At 37.0% G+C, this 17,524-nt stretch overlaps 1 protein-coding gene across 1 annotated transcript; it reads right to left on the bottom strand.

The window, feature by feature from the left end:
- Window positions 1-949: 949 nt before the first annotated feature.
- Window positions 950-16,907, bottom strand: pomt2 (protein-O-mannosyltransferase 2). The gene is made up of 21 exons (XM_046856322.1): window positions 16,138-16,907; window positions 15,449-15,533; window positions 15,003-15,107; window positions 14,678-14,786; window positions 14,453-14,561; window positions 13,375-13,534; window positions 13,179-13,285; window positions 12,982-13,064; window positions 12,273-12,382; window positions 9,517-9,580; window positions 9,336-9,396; window positions 8,534-8,612; window positions 8,184-8,335; window positions 6,182-6,273; window positions 6,025-6,101; window positions 5,861-5,932; window positions 5,699-5,758; window positions 5,146-5,251; window positions 3,919-4,059; window positions 3,317-3,428; window positions 950-1,557 (listed from the first exon to the last, which is right to left on the bottom strand). Exons 1-21 carry the CDS (start codon window positions 16,428-16,430, stop codon window positions 1,452-1,454), a joined length of 2,283 nt encoding a protein of 760 aa, XP_046712278.1. The 5' UTR covers window positions 16,431-16,907; the 3' UTR covers window positions 950-1,451.
- Between the last annotated feature and the right edge of the window lie 617 nt (window positions 16,908-17,524).

Raw genomic sequence — 17,524 nt, 5'->3', positions numbered from 1 at the left:
AGAGATGCCATCACCAATTTTTGCTAACGCACATGGCTGCCGAATACATGCTTTTTCTTGATACTTTGTCTTCTACACCAACACCTACACCTGACCCAAGAATGTGCCCCTCAAGTCTGACGCTTCTACCCAAACGGACACATGCCTCCCTGATACCAACCCATTTCAAGATATTGATAATGAGAGTGTTGTGTGATGTTCTAGTAGCAGTGTTGATTCATGTATTAGTGTAGGTGGTCATGATCACAGGGCCAGCTCAGCTGTAGGCAAGGGTCTCTCTGGTCAATCAGTCTCTAGCTGCTGTAGGGGGTGTCCTTTTTGCTTTTAAATTTAGAGTGTGCAGTCTGTTCATTAGAAGAGCATGAGGTTTCAGTATTAACTTAATAAACTATCCTGTGTACTAATAAATGCTGTGATGTAATCAAGAAAAAAACAAAATTGTGCATAAAGTATTGAACCCATGCACCTTTGGAAAATATTTGCACTGCCTCACTTTAACATGCCCTGCACTAATTGTACTGTGAGTGTCTCTCTTTATTTATTACTTTATTTCCCTAGTTTTTAATTCTTCTACAGCTATCTCTATCTGCACACCATGACAAATTCCTTGTACATATAACCCATGATACTTGACAATAAACGTAATTCTGATTTTGATAAAGTGTCTCAGTTGAAACGATCAGTATGCTTTTCACTATGGCGGAATCCTCAGGACAGAGGATTTAAGCTTTCCAGATCACAGCATAGCAGTTGGAGAGACAAAATGCAAGTCAGCATGTTTCTAATTGTAATTATCGACAAATCGCTGTGGTAAAATAGGAATAAGCCTCAGTGTGGCTTGCTGTTATGCTGTACTGCAGTAACTGTTCCACAGTTTACTTTTTAATACTCAAAAATAAGAATTTGCTTAACATTTAAAACAAGCAAGAAAACAACTTGTAAAAAAAAGTGTTTGTAAAAAATATTTAATGTTTACATTCAAATTTGTTCGACAATCCAATCTGACCCGACAAATGAATATGAGCAGTTTTGGGAAGCTTTCTAGACACATAACCTTTACTTTTTATCTCTAATCTCACTAATCCCACTGAATCAGTACATTTTATCAGCTAAAAGGCACTTTGTGATTGTTTCTTCTGGTCAAACCTGAAGTAATTCTAAAGTACTATCCTACAAACACATCAAATTAAATAACGTTTTCACAATACTGAGAACAACCTTCGAACTTATTTTCCGCTCTGTAAGAGAAACAGAGCTCTGCGCTAATTAAATGGATCTACTGATACTTCACAAACTGCTCATCGTGTAGCCATTTGAATAAATTTCATAACAATCTCATGAAATGAAACATCAAGTACCTTGCATTAGATACCAAACTATCACTATTTTATAGTCACTTTTTTTCTAGCAGCTCTCCAGTCACTACACTAGTTAATAGGTTATATAACACTTTAAAACTCCCAGGAATCCAACCATCTGAGTCCTGCCATGGAAGATGCAGAATCGTGGGCAAGCGGTCCCTTCATGCCGTAGGACAGAGGGTGGAACAGATAGAAGCTGCAGCCAAAGGAGACAAATTAGCACAGAAAAAAATATAATTAACAGTTTGAACTGCAATTTGATTGTCAGGTTAAAAAAGTCTAGGCTAGAACAATGACACTAAACAAAAGCTCAGAGGAACAAGAAGATTTTATACTCACTGTATTGTATAATATCAGTGTTAGCTTGCCAGCTTGATGTCTCGTGATTTTATTACATAGCTTAACATCTATTCTGTGAATTCAGAACTATCTTCAACACTTATTGGTACATGTTTTCATGCTGCCTCATACATTGCAAATATCAGAGCTGCACCAGGTAAGAAAATGCCATGAGATGGCATCATAATTGTATCATGAGGAGCAAACCAATAGAACTTTTAAACTAATATGCAATGTAAAAATCCATTTCAGAGTCGGTCATAGAAACAGTGCAACTCGAATAAACATGCTTTGCAACATCTTGCATGTCATATTGGTTTTAAGATATACAAGGCAAAACATTATATTATATCAATATATTATTATAGAAGAACTAGAAGGAAACATCCTTGGCACTTGTTAAACATGTGAATGAAGTATAGGTAGATATGAATATGTATGTACTCATGCGTATGTTTATCGGTATGTGTATATACGTTTGTATTTAGGCGTATACATGTGTGTATATATACACACACAGAGATATTTATTTGTAATGTAGAAAATGTGTGCTCACGAGGAGCCTGAAACAGACTGTTAAGTTTTGTAAATTTAAGATTGTTTATTCTTTTTCTCTCCTTTCATGTTAAGAATTATGTTTATAATGTGATACGAACTAGTATGTACCAACACTATTGCTTACTGGTTGCATATGTACCGGAAATGTTCCATTGTCTTATTTGATACAAGATGTATATATTGTGGATCTGATTTATTCAATAAAGTCATTTAAAAATGCAAAACATTATGACCTAATCATATGCTGCTCCCCCCTTTTGCTGCGAAAACAGATCAGTCGAGCATTAACTTTTCAGCAATTTCAGTTACAGGAGCTCGTCTGTTGGATCGGGCCACATGGGCCAGCCTTCGCTCCCCACTGCTCCTTCCTTGAAACACTTTTGACAAACACTGACCACTGCAGACTGTCAACATCCCACAAGAGCTGCAGTTTTGGAGATGTTCTGACCCCCAGTTGTCTAGACGTCCCAATTTGGCACTCGTAAAACTAATTCAAATCCCTACACTCACCCATTTTTTCTGCTTCTATCACAACATTGAGGACAAAACGTTCACTTGATGTCTAATATCCACCCACTAACAGGTGCCGAAATGAAGAGATAATCAGTGATATTCACTTCACTGGTCAGAAGTTTATAATGTCAATGTTATAGATGGTCTGTGTACACAGTACAAGTAAAAGAAATGTGGATTGAACAAGGATGTTCTTTTTATTTGATACTTTTCCAGGGTTTGTGTGGTGGGGACTCATTTCGGTTAGCCCAATAATGACATGGGAATAAATACATATTTGGCTAAAACAATAAAAACGTGTGTGCAAACTTCGGACTGGGAATCATAAAACGAATGGAATCAAACTAAATTGAAGAAAATCGGTTTAACTTCTTTAGAACCCTAGTCTCATTTATTTGAAATAGTTAGATTACTAAGTAAGTATGGGTTTTAATTAACAAAAGCCCTACTGATTTGATTGGCCATGATTTAAGGCAGTTATATAAAAAAAGAAAAAAGAAAATTATACAGAAATCAGTGAATTGGCACTGTTGGAGTGCTCTTACCTGTAAAGGAGTAAGAACAGGAGCACCATTTGACCTGTTCTTAAAATGCATTTTGAAACAGGTGGACTGCACAAAAGGTCAGCATTCTGCAAAAGTGTGTCCAATGTTAGTCCTTTAAACAGAAAGAAAAGGTTGTCATGAAGACTTCAGAATGGGACCTGATAAAATAATTATTGGCTGTAAAAATGAGATCTTAGAACATGCATGATCACCAATGTAGTGCCATTGTGACCTAAGAGAAAAGTCTTCGGTGTGTAATTTTAAAACTGTTTTAATTGTCCATGCTCTCAGGGTGGCTTGCTCTCTTTCCCCCGATCAGCCACAATGACAATAGCCAATCATAGGTGTCTGTGTGCCTATATATTGGACCTAGACAATACTTTCATTAGAGTGTGTTATGCCACTCCCTACATGATAGCTGTATCTCTCTCTGATAGGTAGTTGATCAGTTCCTGATCTCACTAATGCTCTTGTGGCTGAATGTGCAAAATCCCCCTACAGGTCAATAATCATTTATGTCTTCCTATAGTAAATAAATCAAAGTGTGTAATAGAAAGAAATAGCTTTTATTGAACATGGGGATTATACCAGCTTCTTGGTACCTGTAAGCATGCTGCTGAAGAGCATGGCGGGAAAGTAGTGGTGATAGTAGAGAATTCGGCCCATGATGTAGAAGGGCACGTAGTGTAGCACCCAACCCAAAAACAACATTCCACCACCGTCTCTAAGAATCTGAAAATTTGCTGCAAAAATGGAACAGCAACAAATAGACCATATAGCACGACACAATAACATGAAGGCGATATCAGATAATACACTCGACATAATTCATTTTCAAGGGAGGCTCATAAACCCACCCAACACAAGTAAATTCACTTTCAAAAGGTTTGAGAATTGAACATTTAATGCTGAAACCTGTAAGAAGCGTCAAATATGATAAGTGTTGCATTGGAATTGTGTCGGCTTAATAGCTCATCTTAAAGCTGTATCAGATGATGACATTTTTAATATCGTATTTTGAAGAAAAAAAAGAAAAGCTTTCCAAAATCTGACATTGTATTTTACACTTAAGAAAGTTCAACTAAATACATAACACTCAAAAAGAAGCATTTATATATAGAAGGACAAGCACTAAAAGGTACATAAGCACCCTATTGATTATTTTTTATATATATATATATTTTCTTCTTCTGACTAGGAAGTCTAGTGCAGCTCAGAAGGATCATCTGATTAAAAAAAGAAAATAAAAAAATGAAGTCTCGAGAACATTCCTCGTCAGGACCATGCACTGAGGGCTAAGCAACAAGTTTATTTCCAGTGCCACCTACTGGTCAAAAGATGCAATAATTGTATTGCTCATATCTAATCATATCTAATAGCAATGTTTTGTCTAAATACAGTATTGTCCAATTATTACCAGATTTAGCTGAGAACATCCTGATACCTTGCTATCCATTTGGTAATGTAGACCTTCAGTCAGAGAATTCCGTCTATACATACATACATAATGTGTGAACCTACACATCACACTATAATCCCATCCTAGGCATTGCATTGCTGTGATTATTGCTGCTTACAGTTTCAATTCATTATTTGCCAAGAATGGAAAAAAAAACACTTCTCCCCTGTTTTAACATCAGAAACAATATCATGAATCCCAACAGCACCACAAATCTCCATAGTGTACTTTGGCTAAGTTGTAAATATAAACGGGTAATAAAATGGTGAACTGTTATCACTACAAATAACTATCAACAATTATTTTTCCCCATTCCCTTTAATACAACTCCTTAATACAAGACACCTGAACAGAAAGGTTTCCTGCTCACCTTTCCTCTCTTCCTCAAGTTTAGCTCCTCTTTGTAAAGCCAGAGAAAACAAACACACCATGACAAGAAACAGAGTCAGAGCAAACAGATTCAGCCACCAGATCACCTGTAGAAGACACAAAGGAGTGACAGAGTAATACACATAAAAGCTTCGGTATTTAATAACTCAACATTTCTGTCATCCAAAAAGAAAACTATATAATTCTCCATTTTAAAATCTCTGTATGATGCTTCTATATCTATTACCTGCTAATTATAGGTTGTCATAAATGACAAATTTCCATGAATACTCTTAAAATGCTTCAGTAATGTTTATGAACGGGGATAAACAATTATGTGCATTGTCGTTGCCTCTAAAATAAAACAATCTCCGCATTGATAAAGTATCTGGAATATTTGTGTGTCTCAGTGAAACAACTTCCACAGTAAAAAAAAAAAAAAAAAAAATTATATAGATATATATAGAGAGAGAGAGAGAGAGGAGCAAGAGAGAGAGAGAGAGAGAGAGAGAGAGAGAGAGAGAGAGAGAGAGAGAGAGAGAGAGGATACTTACAGGGTTTCCTAAGAGATACACACGGTACTCTGTTTCATTCACTCCGGAAAATCTCAACCCCTTTGTATAAAAGAGAGAAGAATGATTTCTTAGTAAAAGAATACACATGACTAGTGTTAGATTCAAAAGTCTGGCTGTTCTAGTGTAACACAAGCGAGTTACCTGATAGTTGATGGGCCAGTGCCAAGGTTTCGAGTTAACCTCATTGTCTTTAGGTTTTAGGCCACTGTTTCCCTGTCCAAGAAACATGAGCAATTCATAAGGATACTTCTTATTAGGATACTAGTATCAATGGGCAGGTATATTCTCCAGCAAGTTTATCTTACCCTGATCATGACAATATGAGATTCAAGCAAGATCTCCAGGAAAGAGGGCTTCAGCACACACAAACTTATGTTGGCCACTATAGAGAGACACAAAATCACATTTAATGCTGCAATCCAAAAACGCTCATGTCGACAGGGTTGAGATGCAACGACTTACGTTTGGGGTTGATGTGGTCTTCAATGTTCCACTGTGAGTTTGGGGTTTCCTTTAAGTATGGACTACACGTGACCTCAACCTGTTCCCAGCCCCTTTAAATATGTGAGAGACATTTGCATTAAAAATAAAAGCGCCTTTAAGTTTCTGCGCTGCATTTATTTCCGTTTACAATTCGTCCCATTAAACTCTAGTAGAAAATTTTCCGGTTAAACCGTTAATCTTGAAACATGTTAATAATTATCTCATGCAAATGACAGCAACTACATAATTATACAACAGTACAAATATTTCAAAACCCACAGTAAAAGCTACTCTGAAATGCACATTGTAACAAGAGCGAGGACTGTAAGTCTGCCCTACATTGCATTTAGAGAATTACTCAGATCCCCCAGCAATCAGCTCTGACCTCTGCCCATCTTTACACATGACCTCTGGAGCTCATCCAGTGTGATCATCAGATTCTTTGTCACCTCCGTCAACAAGGTCCTTTTCCGCTGATCGATCAGTTTGAATGGGTAAAAAACCCTAGGAAGTGTCCTGGTTGTTTCAAATTTCTTTCACTTAATAATTATGAAGGTCACTAGTTACTGGGAATGACTCGCGGCTTTGACTTGTGGATTTGACCATTCAATGCAGCAAATGTTTTGAAGAACTTTTTACCCCAGATATGTTCATTGACTCAATTCTGTCTCTAAACTCATCTCAACATCTCAAAAGTGAATTCAGAGCAATAGAACTAAATTTTGAGTGTCATAGCAAAGACTCCTACGTAATAATGTACTGTAATAATCTCGTTATCATTCGTTTCTATATACTTTCTTTTCGATTCTTTATAAATGATGAAATATTCTTTTTATAAACTTAGATTGAAGTCGAAAAGTAAGGATTTTTAGAATAAATATGGTAACATAAATCTGAAAAGAAATGAAAGCACCAGAATACCTTTAAAATGCACGATGTAATTTCTATCTTCTGTGACTGTTGCAACATACAGTACAGACCAAAAGTTTGGACACACCTTCTCATTCAAAGAGTTCACTTTATTTTCATGACTATGAAAATTGTAGATTCACACTGAAGGCATCAAGGGCTATTTGACCAAGAAGGAGAGTGATGGGGTGCTGCGCCAGATGACCTGGCCTCCACAGTCACCGGACCTGAACCCAATCGAGATGGTTTAGGGGTGAGCTGGACCGCAGAGTGAAGGCAAAAGGGCCAACAAGTACCAAGCATCTCTCGGGGAACTTCTTCAAGACTGTTGGAAGACCATTTCAGGTGACTACCTCTTGAAGCTCATCAAGAGCTGGCTACTTTGAAGAACCTAGAATATGACATTTTTTAGTTGTTTCACACTTTTTTGTTATGTATATAATTCCATTTATAATTCCACATGTGTTAATTCATAGTTTTGATGCCTTCAGTGTGAATCTACAATTTTCATAGTCATGAAAATAAAGAAAACGCTTTGAATGAGAAGGTGTGTCCAAACTTTTGGTCTGTACTGTATGTTCTTGAAGGAAGCGTATTAAATCAAAATAATTAGCTTTCTTTAATAAGTAACTTTGTTTTTTATTACGATCCTTAGAATCACGTAGATTAACTTGCCTACAAAAGTTGACATTTCTATAGAAATTATAATGTATTAGTATGAGCGCATTCGAATAAAGCTGTGGTTTGGACACTAATTAACAACATCTATTTAATCAGATTCCTAAATTCAGCAGCACTGAGATTTAAATAAGAAAAAAAAACAAAATGATACTTAGAAAACCACTTGCATTATATCTTTCACAATATATTGGTTTACTAGAAACTGTAAATGTATTAATCTTTTCTTGTGTATTTTTAACAAAGAAATTAAGGAAATATAAAAATTCTGGGCAAAATTGTGAAACAAAAACAAACAAACAAACAAACAAACAAACAAAAAAAAAAAACAGAAACTTCTAATTAAGCACCTGGGGGTTCAACAAACAGTCACCACGGTTTGAGAGATTCGTACCATTTTGGGAGCATCTTGCCTGAGGAATAGAGCACGCAGCCAGTGGAGCGATGTAGGAAGCGCACTTTACTGCGCAACACCTTCACCGGGTCGCCCTTCTTTCCTCCACACACCTCCACCTGCCAAAGATCATTAGGATCCCCTGTTCCATTCTACAAAATGATAGCAGATTCTGTTTACAATCTCAGGTGTTGTTATTACTACTTCACAAACATCCGTTAAAGTGAAGGGAGCTACCAATTACCAATTATTGTGATTTGCACTTTGCACAAGAAGTGGCTTAAATCAATGTTAGCAACATTATTCATTTTGGGGAAATTGAAAAGACAACAATACACCATGATACTCACAATGCCATATCCTGTGACTTGAAGGTGCTTCTTAGTCAGTGGTGCCTCATGAAGGTGACTGTGCAGGTTGCGTGTGGTCCTGAGGGTGAAAAAGGTTTATAAACATTATGTGTGTCCAGCTGTAATATTAGAGTTTGCATGTTGTTACATCAGTTAGCAAAAAAAATATGCCATAAGTCTTGATGCTTCTTCAGTGAAAGAATCACAACGACTCATACACAGTTATAATTGAGCTATGGGGACTCCTTGGTCTCTTTTGTGAGAAAAAAATAAAAACAAGTCTCATATTTGTTAGATTTGCTGTTGACTAATGGCAGAAAATGGATTGTATCTACCTTTGTGAAACCAAAAACATCAGCACAACCAACCATTGTAAATCAAAATACACTGTATGATATAATATAGAGCCTGTGGCTGATTCCTTCCTAGCCTACACTGTATAAACAAGCCGCAGGGCTTCCTTTATATTATGTGCGAATTGTTTGTGAAATCGCTTCTGAAACGCAACAGGCCTAATAAAAGGACTGAAATTTAAATGCTTTTAAAGAAGAAACTAGAAGTAAAGAAAAAAAAACAAGCTACCACTGTCCAATGTACAAATTACACAAAGCAACAACTAACAGAACTGCAAGTTTTGCAGTGGTTTGGTAACAAGCATGGAAGAATACAGGCGAAAAGACAGGTTAGGGTATGACGAGACCCCATGTGATAAAGCTCAAACATAGTGCTGACTGAATAGTAATGGTACCTTATAAATAAGTGTTAAATACTAATCACAACAATAAATCATGATCACACTCACTCTTTGTGCTCCAGCCGAATGACGTCACCGTGTCGAACGAGCTCAGGAGTCCCTGTGGGATCTGAAGTGACAAAAAAAAAACCCACAAAAACAATCTAGAAACGTTCTCTGCTATTACACGCAATTGATGTCAGAAATAAAAGTCCCTCTACATGCAAACTACATCCAGATTTCCCCTCACCATAATTATCGGGTCTTTTGACGAGCCACAGATTATTATAGTCTTTGTGAAGGTAAGCAGTGACCTATTAAAGCAGAAATGGAAAATGATTATGAGCTATTGTTGCTAAAGCAAAACATAAAATTGATCGTCAACGCTATAAAACGGGCTTGCAGATAATTCAGCTATAGGAACACTGTAGTGGAAATAATCATGCTTCTACTGTGTGCACTAATTCAATGTGAAGTGAACAAAGAGAATCTGAGAGTTTTACCTACACAACACACAGGAATATGTAGAGAAGGTCTGTCACAGATATTACATCATCAAATACACAATATGGATGGATGTTTGCAGACTTCTGAGCAGAACAATTAAATGTGCTTTCGTGAACATTCCATTCCACATTTAGTCCCCATTTGCTAATATAATCCCCTTCACTTTTCTGGGAAGATGTTCTGCTAGATTTTGAAGTGTGGCTGTGGAGATTTGTGCTCATTCAGATAAAAGGGTGTTAGTAACGTCAGGTACTGAGGTAAGGTGAGGATCCTTTCATCCTTCATCACAAAGGTGTTCACTAGTGTTGAGGTCAGAGCTCAGTAGTAAGTCAATCAAAATCTTCCACCTCAATCCATTAATTGTATCGCATTCGCAATGTCAGCTTGTGCGATTATTATGATGTTGCAAATTTTATGGAATGCATGTGTGGACACATACTTTCTAAAATAATTTGGCAGATTTTCCACGCCGCTAATAAAACGACACTAAAAGAGTCCAGATAGTCTGTTTAGGCAGTGCACGTGTGGCGGGTGTGGTCACGTGACTTTCCAGCGTGTAGCGCAGAGACCGGGTAAAGATTGAGGCCGAGCAGATCGACACTGAACTTGTACCCAAAAAAAACAAAACAAACAAACAAACAAACAAACAAAAAAAACACTACCTCTGTTATATGGCGATATTTTAGCTTTAAGATCACTAATCATCATTGCCTGATTTTAAGTACCGTAATTTCCGGACTATAAAGTGCACCCATATATAAGCCGCACCCACTGAATTTGACAAATATTTTTATTTTTAACAAAAATAAGCCGCACCTGTCTATAAGCCGCAGTGTCTACACTAATGTACTTTACACAGGCTTTAACGAAAGACACGTTACACACGGTGTAACGGGGGAAATATGTTGCGCTTCCTTTAGGAGCATATTTTGGGAATAGCATGCCAGAAGCGAGCTCTCCCTTCACCCTGACTCAACGCATTACAACGGCTTGTATCTAAACAGTAGCTGACCAAGAAAGTCATTGTTCACTGTCTTCCTCCTTCCTTTCACAACTATTTCTGTCGGCAGTTTTTCTTTTGGCATCGTCGTGCGTTTAAAAAAAAAATCACCCGATGGAAGTTTTTTCTCCCGATGCCGTGCAGCTCAGAACACAGGTGAGGTGCGTTTTTTCGTTTCCGATCGGAAATTTCATTGGTCTAATGTTATGGGGTTCAGTTTTTTGGCTTGAAGTTTGTGAAACCGGGAAAAACCCAGGAAAAATTCATAAATTAGCCGCTTCCTTGTTTAAGCCACGGGGTTCAAAACGTGGGAAAAAAGTAGCGGTTTATAGTCCAAAAATACGGCATGTAAACATGTACTGTATCTTAAACTTCATCAGAAAAACAGGTAAATAATTTAGATGGGCAGCAGCAGGGCGTTCCCTGTTTGTTTGGGCAAAATGTTTCGAATATCTTATTTTTGTGACGATTTAAATGTTTTTAATTAATGTTTTATTAAATTCAGCTATACTTTGAGAAAAACGTGTTTACATGAATGCAAATGTTATTTCATTTTTAAAAAAATATTTATTTTGAAAACCTTCAAACCTATAGTTTTACAAATACACATTTCAGCATTATCACTAATCTGTGTGCAATTTCCTCGATAAACCAATCAAGTGGACTCATGATACCATTTATTATAGCGCCATCACATATCACAATATTGACCACAATTGCAACATGACATTTTTTTCACAGTTTAGTAGTCATTTTTTGTCAGTAATATGGTTTATATGCTTAGGTTATGATTTGTGTCATTTTTACGCTTCACATTGGGGTCACTATCGGTTGCTCAGATAATAAGACTGTAGAAAGAACATTACTTATAATCTTACATTCCAGTACTCATGTTATTTCCCACTCTCCAGTGTTCTTTATTGTTTAAAGACTATAATCACACTATTGATGTCACCCAAATGAGGATGGGTTCCCCTTTTGAGTCTGGTTCCTCTCAAGGTTTCTTCCTCATAACATCTAAAGGAGTTTTTTCTTGCCACAGTCGCCACGGCTGCTCATCAGGGGATAAATGCACACCATTCACCTTAACTGTAGTTAAGGTAGTTAACTGTAGTAAAATTACTGTTTCTCACTGTAAGGGTGTGCAAAATTCCCAAACTATTAATCTCAGTTATTATAATTTTTATTGAAAGTTTAAGGAATAATTTGACTGATTTATGATAGCTAAGATGCTTCGTAACAATTGCCAATTACAGCTTTAGGCTGTAATGTTGAATTTCTATTTGGTTCAATAATCAAGTAGTTGTGTATTTGTATTAGCCCTCATAACACGGACCATCATAAATCCAATGACTTATATATTTACCATTATTAAATGGTGTAACATTATTAAGGAGAAGATGAAAATTAAACAGTTAAATTCAAGTCGTCTATAAAACCACAAATCACAGTTATGTGTATTTAGGAGTAATAATAAAAATACAAAAAGCAGTACTAACCTGTTGTTGTTGGGCTCCAACCCCCTCAGGATACAGGTGCCAGTGGGAATGAAGATATCCTCCAGCTATTCGCAGGTTCTTCACGGTTATTACTGAGCCATACGCCAAGTCTGTGGGAGTGGGGAAAAAAATAATCGTAAAAAAAGTTTTATGCAGTTTCTTTGGATGTAATCTCAAACAAGTGTCTGACTAGACGTTCAAAATAATAGCATAAAGTAAAGAGATTTGTGCTTCCACCAAGACATTTGAAAAACTCAGTAAAAATACACTACATGGCCAAAAGTATGTAGAAACCCAATCCTCACACTCATCTGTGGTTCATAGCATATAAGGCATTGTAACAATGGTACAGGAAAATTATCTTTTTGCCTTATTCAATGACGAACCCTGGCGTGTAAACGTGATACTCTCATTTTGCTGAGGAGAATCGCGTCTTACGTTGTCCAGACATGACAAAGCGCACTTGGTCATAAACTAAATTTCCACTACACAGTTCAGTCCTTATAGAACAGCATTTTGAGAAGAACTGAAAATAGTTTAACCTAAACAATAGCCTTTAAAATATTGGCCATTTTTTAAGTTAAATAAAGATGAATTAAAATTTTGAATTAAATCTATAAAAATTAGTGTGTGACAGAAAGTTTAATGTTTAATAATCATGGACAAAAAGCTGATAGATCATTGACAAAAAGCTGATAAATCCACCCACATTCAGGCATGGTGGCATTGTGCAGGTTGTTTCCAATCAGGCGAGACTGAAAAGCCGAGCTGAAGAAACCGTCTCCTGGACCGCTGTGTAAAAGGATGAAACATGGGCATTCTGATAGTTTTTTCCCCATTCAAAATTCTCTTTAAGTGATATTTGAAAAAATGTATGATAACAAAGAAAGAGAGATTTTTCCATACCTTCTGTTTAAGATAACAAAATGAACAGCAAATATTGTAGTGTACAGGAACAAGGGGATTATTATCAACCCAAATACTCTAGCAGCCAAATGCTTAGCAAAATCCACCTGATGAGAAATAAAAACTATATATTAAACCCAGGTAGAGCTGACGTATACATGTCTTATTCCTTAATCTACATCGTCCTTGTTCGTACCAGAGAGAGAGTAACATCACCCAGTAGTTTCCAGAGGTCCCACGCAGTACTGATGCCCACTAATAAAATGACAAACAGCCCAACAAACTTCACGCCAAGAGCCCCAGCGAGATTCACTCCTGTCAGGAGCAGCCACAGCCACCAGGAGAAGCGGAAGGGGCTACAGCATGATTTAAAAAAAAAAAGAATACATTTTAGAAAGACAAAATTAAATTAGCATTAAAGAGAGATATAAACGGACACTATACAGGACAAAGATGTAACACAATTATGTAGTTTAATACGAAATTTTACGCATATTTGTGTGCAATATTTTACGCAACTTTATATTTCTAACTATATTTCATAAAAATATATATAAAACTGTTATGGAGTCATGTAACAACATGAACAATAGTTTTTTAAAATGAGGGGTGTTTAATACCTCTGATTTATATAGAAAATTAAAAAATATGTTAACATTTGGTATATGGCATGGACTGGAAAAAACATAAAAATCTAAAGTACAAAGCAAAAGCTACACAGAAACATAATGAAAAACCACAAGTAAAAAAATAAACTAAATCAGTGTTTTGGTAGTAAAATGTAGTCATTTGCAGGCAGTGGATGATATCTGCCAAAACTATACTAGTATAGTAACTATTTTTTTGTGGAATGTGTCAAAAATTGTTACAAATTCAAAAGGTAGTTGAAGGTAGTCGTAACTTTTCAATTCAATTGTATTAAGCGAGCCATCTGACTCTAGCTAACACAGTGTGCATACCAACAACAACACAAAAACATTTACATTTCCCAATGAGAAATCAATAACGAATCTGATGGCTGAATGAATCGTTAACTAGCTTTCCACCAAATCCTTAACAATGAATGCATACGTTTGATAAAAGTTTTAATCATGAAGCTAAAAACTCACTATGTCTTTCGCACCGACATAAGATATGACGCATATGTGCGCCCTGTTATTATGTACTGTTAGAATGTAAGACAAACACAAATCAGTCTGGTAATTGACATCCTACAACCAATAAATCTCATGATGAACACAGTGTGCACATTAGTGTGTGTTGAATGACAGTACCTGAATCTCTGCCGGTAGAATTTGACCATACTCAGGACAGCACCCATAATAAAAAACATCAGGATGGGATCGAGCAGGATGTACTGTGAGAGGGTGATGCATCCGGTGTCTAAAATAAAATCCGTCACACACTGTTAGTGTTTAAATGTCGGAGCATTTTTTTTCCAGTTCCATCTGTTTCAATCACGTTTGCATTTATCACAAAGATAAAATCATCGTTCCTACCAAACACGAGCAGGAAAGCTGCAATGAGAGCAGGGGTAGTAGAACGAGACAGCTCCCGGACCACCAGAAAAGCGAATGGAGGCAGACAGGAGCCGAGTGCTGCACACAGCTAAATGGACACGTGAGAGAAAAGCAGTGTTTTAACAATATTTAAAAATATAATCACATCATGTGTAGCGCTTCCCTTAATTAGGAATTCTCAATTAAATCAAATCCAAAATACTTCAAGTACATAATATTAGCCATCATATCATCAGTGCTTTAATGTCTATTTAAATAATACCAAGCACATTTATAAGGATCGAAATGGCAAGAGAATATTTACCCCTCTCATCCCCCAGTAGTTGTGGTGATCATATTTGTCCCCTGGTTTGATAAAAGGAAAGGTGCCATCGTAGCCTGTCAGATATCCTGCTAGGCCGATCAACATCTGAGCTCGCAAAACAGAAATAGTCAGTCACATATTATTAACCCTAGGTTTCCTGTTCCTAAACAAGCTCAGGTTACACCTTGTTGCTTCAAAAGTACGTCTTAGCTATCTTTATTGTGCATCATTTGCATCATATTAGTTTTTAAAGGCATATGAGTAGACCTGAACATCCCTTCTTCTTCTTCTTTCGGCTTCTCCCATTAGGGGTGGCCACAGCGGATCATCTTTCTCCAGTGCAGTCAATGATTTTATACCTGCCTGTAGACCCTGTGTAATCCTGTACACTAGTAGACATGCCTAATGAAATAGCCAGTGTAGATTGTTACATTCTGGTAACTCACCTTTCCAAGCGGAGGATGAACATCGAAGAAAAAGGTCCGGTTTATATAATAGCTGCCCATTTTCCCAAAATGGGTCTCATCCCAGCTGCAAACGAGCCACAATTTATTTCAGATCTCACAGATTCACATTTTTTCCTGCACGTTTAAACCCTTTCATACGTAAATGATTAAACTGTATTTCCAGATTCTTTATTGTATTTAAAATGATAAAAAAAATGCTGGGAATTTGGATTCTGCCTAAATCTACTTAATATCTCAAAAAAATGGACTAAATAAATAATAATAAAATAAATAAATAACTTTTTTTACATTGGTTTTTTATATAAATATAATATAAAAAAAATCTGATCAATATTGATGACATATACTCTGAACTGTTTCTTACACACACACACACACACACACACACACACTCGTTGCATGATGCAAACAGTTCAAATAAAATGATTTATGACTTTCCAGGCAAACAGACAGATTTTTTTTTTTAAAAGGTGTTATTATAAAAATGATTGAAAACCTGTTTTCTTTTATTTCTAGTAACTTGTGTAAATAAATAAAATAGTTCAAATAGTCTGCATAGAGAGCTACAGAAGTACGATATACAGTTCAAATATATATATAGTGTTAGATAGTCTGTGCATGAAAGGGTTAAAATAAATTGATTATTAATTTGATAAAGAGATTCTCACCACACGTGCGGCGGCTCGGTGAGCGTGTAGAAGCGCGTGCACACGGAGGCGAGCAGCACGGTGAGGAGCGCAGCCGCGGAACCGCTACTTCCGGTCCAGTCCCGAGATGGACACAGGTTGGGAGATGATCCGTTGACACTGGAGCGACTGCTGGAATCTGAACTTGAAGCTCCAGGTATCCCCGGTCCGCCGTGAGCGCGCGCCGTCTTCGTGCGCGTGCATGCTCTCCGATTCCGTATCCCGCACAGACTTTGGCTCCGGACGTCCTGATCTCCACTGAAACCTTCTTCCATCAGCTGGAGAGATGAAGACGATGCACACAGCGGTGTTAATGAGAACTAAAAGGCGATCGGTAGCCCAGTCAGCCGTGTAGTGCTGCAGCTGCCATCAGCTAGTGTTCACTCATTTTATTTTAATCAAAGCCTCAGAAGCGAAGCAATTAAAACATAGTAAGCACCGAACATGGCGGAAATCCATATGCACACAACCTAAACTTGGACTGTTTTGTTTGCCCGGTGGTATGTTTGCTCTCCGGTATTATTTGCGTTTAACTTCTACTACTAGCTCTTCTTCTATGAGACACTGCTGTGTAACCTGGGCGTGCACATCGCCCCCTGGTGGCTGATGGTAGAACAGGGAGGGAGGTTTGTATTTCAAGACGTTTTAATTGTCTTAGGAACAAATCATTGGACAGAAAATGAGCTCTGCTATGAACTGTTTGGAGTGGAGAGCTAGAAACTGGGAAACCAACTTCCAATCATGAAAATAAAATCATTCAAATGTTTCTTGTCAAATGGAACAATGATCGGGGTTCACAAACCTTTTCACCTACTCAGTTGTTTTGAAATCATCAGCTGGAATGGAAAGACATGAACTCTAATTCTTGCTCATTTCCTGACCACTTAAAACTTCATATTTGCTACATGGGGCTAGGCCTGTTTTTTTTTTTCTTTTGCCCAGGATTGTAAGCAGAACCAAAAATCTCATTATTGTTAAATTAGCTTTACACTGGAAAAAAAATATGCACATCAGATCAGTGTATCCAAATTGAGTGAACATGGGGCATTACAGCACTTTTTTGATTTATGTTCTTACTTAGACTTACAAGTGAACAAACAAATTTGTTGTGGTGAATCAAACCACCATTGCGCTAAACATCAACAAACAGTGCCTCTAGAAAAACTCGCCAAAGGTGTTCTTCACTAGTTGGATATGCATCCTAGAACAGTTCAATAGGATTTAGGTGCGGTTGTGACCACGCAGGCCTTTTTCATGATAGATAACACTGTTTGCTCTGTTTGCTCTCAGTGCATTTGCTTCGGCTCACCGTCTGGTTTTATGGTAAATTGGTTCCATTTAACCACTCCAAATTTAATTGCATTAAAGT

The sequence above is a fragment of the Silurus meridionalis genome, chromosome 8 (assembly GCF_014805685.1).
Source record: "Silurus meridionalis isolate SWU-2019-XX chromosome 8, ASM1480568v1, whole genome shotgun sequence".
NCBI lineage: Eukaryota > Metazoa > Chordata > Actinopteri > Siluriformes > Siluridae > Silurus > Silurus meridionalis.
This window is presented reverse-complemented; position numbering and strand designations above follow the sequence as displayed.

Bases quoted from the DNA above. Each gene is read 5' to 3' on its own strand.
- pomt2 (XM_046856322.1), bottom strand. From the start codon at position 16,430: ATGGAAGAAGGTTTCAGTGGAGATCAGGACGTCCGGAGCCAAAGTCTG. The intron at 13,535-14,452 runs GTACTGTCATTC...ATCATGCTGTAG, and splicing joins TTCTACCGGCAGAGATTCAG to CCCCTTCCGCTTCTCCTGGT. The intron at 3,429-3,918 runs GTACCAAGAAGC...TTCTGTTTAAAG, and splicing joins CTTCAGCAGCATGCTTACAG to GACTAACATTGGACACACTT.